General features: G+C 40.2%; 1 protein-coding gene across 1 annotated transcript in view; it reads right to left on the reverse strand.

Moving 5' to 3' along the window:
* The window catches only part of LOC107709718 (protein atonal homolog 8-like), a 20,739-nt gene extending 20,208 nt beyond the window's left edge, over positions 1–531 (reverse strand). Inside the window, exon 1 of the mRNA XM_016514309.1 lies at positions 420–531. Within this exon, the coding sequence (XP_016369795.1) occupies positions 420–531 (112 nt within the window). The remainder of the gene's footprint in view (positions 1–419) is intronic.
* Between the last annotated feature and the right edge of the window lie 1,490 nt (positions 532–2,021).

Genomic DNA, 2,021 nt, shown 5'->3' on the forward strand with positions numbered 1-2,021 from the left:
TATATATATATATTTATTTATTTATTTATTTATTTATTTAAAAAATTAATGAATAATAAAATAAAAATAAAACAAATCTAAAATACAAACAATTCCAGTTCTGATGGATAAAATAACATCCGGCCTTATTTCTCTCTGAAATGTCACATTACTGAAGTAAAATGGGTTGTGAATGGCGTTTAATGTGGCTAGAGAACACTGAAAACAGAAAGGCAGCATCGGCACTAACAGACACATGCTGATGTGATCACTGAAGTGATAATGTGCTAGATGGATGCATTTGGGGTTACAGGGCCAGAGACCAAGATGAGAATCAGGGTGGAGGGACTCGTTTTACAGAGGCACAGGGCAAAGTCTGGACAGGCTATTATACACACACACACACACACACACACACACGGGACGGCAGATATCTGCACCTGCGGCTCTGACCCGTCTCTGAGCGTCTGCTGCTGTCATTATGGGTCCTGTGAGGTCACGGAGTGTCTCTGCCAGCGTGCCAGCCGTCAAATAATCACAGCCTGTGTCCATGTGCCCCGCTTCACTCGTCACATGATATAATTATTCATATAAAAACAACCGCAGCAGTACAAACAAAAAAACCTGCAATATCTGAAGGCACCACAAGAATCCAGAAAATCCCGTGCAACGCCACACGCAACCACGATGGGCTGGTCTACTTTTAAATAAATGAATTAAATAATTAAAACTAATTTCTTAAACTGACCTAAGATGGTTTGCTGGATCTGGATCTTCCAGTTAGACCATCTGAAAAGTGTCCAAAACCCTTCTAATTTTTTTAGCAGCATAAGTTTAGGTTAGGACACTCAAATCTCTCTTTTCAGTTTCAAACCTGAAGGTTGGTGTTAGTAACAATCTAATGGCTGCTGATCTGAGACTGAAAGGTTGGTTTATTGGGCACCAATGTGGGGCCGGTTCTCCCAGGAGCCTCTTTCTCAGTGTGACGTCTCCGTCTAGGGGCCGCGGGGCAGGCCTGAAAGAGAAATGGAGAAAACAGAGGTGTGTTAGCAAAATTTGTCAACCAAACAACTGTCACACACATACACACTGAGTTTTGTCATTTGACTTTGTGTATTATCCGTTGCTCAGAGGTTAACCTAATAATGTTATGTATCATGTAAGTATCAACATTCTTCTCAGATGTTGCATCTTAAACTCCTAAGGTGAAATAAAAATACACACAAAAGTCAAAAATGGTTATACAGTAAGAGTATAAAGCCATACAATTAATTAGGATAGCAGCTCAGATCATTTGTGTTTGGGAAATTTTAAGAAATGTTTGAGCTCATATTATTAATATGTATCTTTTCGAATATTGAGACATTGTAGAGATGTTTTCTGGTGTCTTTTTCACAGGAGAAATATCTGAGAAGCAGCAGACTTCAGCAAGTCTCCATTTGCTCTTCATTTAATCTCATTACATTCTTAGGGAAACAATTGAGTTAAAGATATTGTTTCCTGTGGATCTGAATCTGCACATGAAGCCGAGTGCTGCTCCTGCAGGCCGTGTAACACAGAAGGAAACGTCCCGAGTGTTTTACCGCTGCCACAGTAAATCATCTCTAATGAATGAAAGGTTGAACAACCCTTCGGCCCGGCATATATCTGCACGAGAGGAGTGCCGTAGATCCCCGAGCCCCAGAGAGCCCAGGAATTCTGATGTTCCTTCCCGAACAGAATGGATAAATCTCACGCTCCTCCAGAGCTGCTTGTGTTTCTGTTCACCTCCAGAGAAAAACACCCACAGACGAGAGTGGAAAAATGAGAGAAACGCACTACAGTCTCTAATAGACTAAAACTGCCCTTGCATATTTAAATAAGAGCAATGTTACAGCATTTTAATGCATAATTTTTTTAATTTTTAATGCACTTTTATATCGTTTTGCTAAAAAAAAGACACCTTAAAAAAGAACACCTTAGCAACACCCTGGCAACCGCTCTAGCATCATAGCAACCATATTATATTGACTTGGCAACACCGGAACAGCTTAAGATTGCTT

The sequence above is a fragment of the Sinocyclocheilus rhinocerous genome, unplaced genomic scaffold (genome assembly GCF_001515625.1).
Source record: "Sinocyclocheilus rhinocerous isolate Xijiao unplaced genomic scaffold, SAMN03320098_v1.1 scaffold2853, whole genome shotgun sequence".
NCBI classification, from domain to species: Eukaryota; Metazoa; Chordata; class Actinopteri; order Cypriniformes; family Cyprinidae; genus Sinocyclocheilus; species Sinocyclocheilus rhinocerous.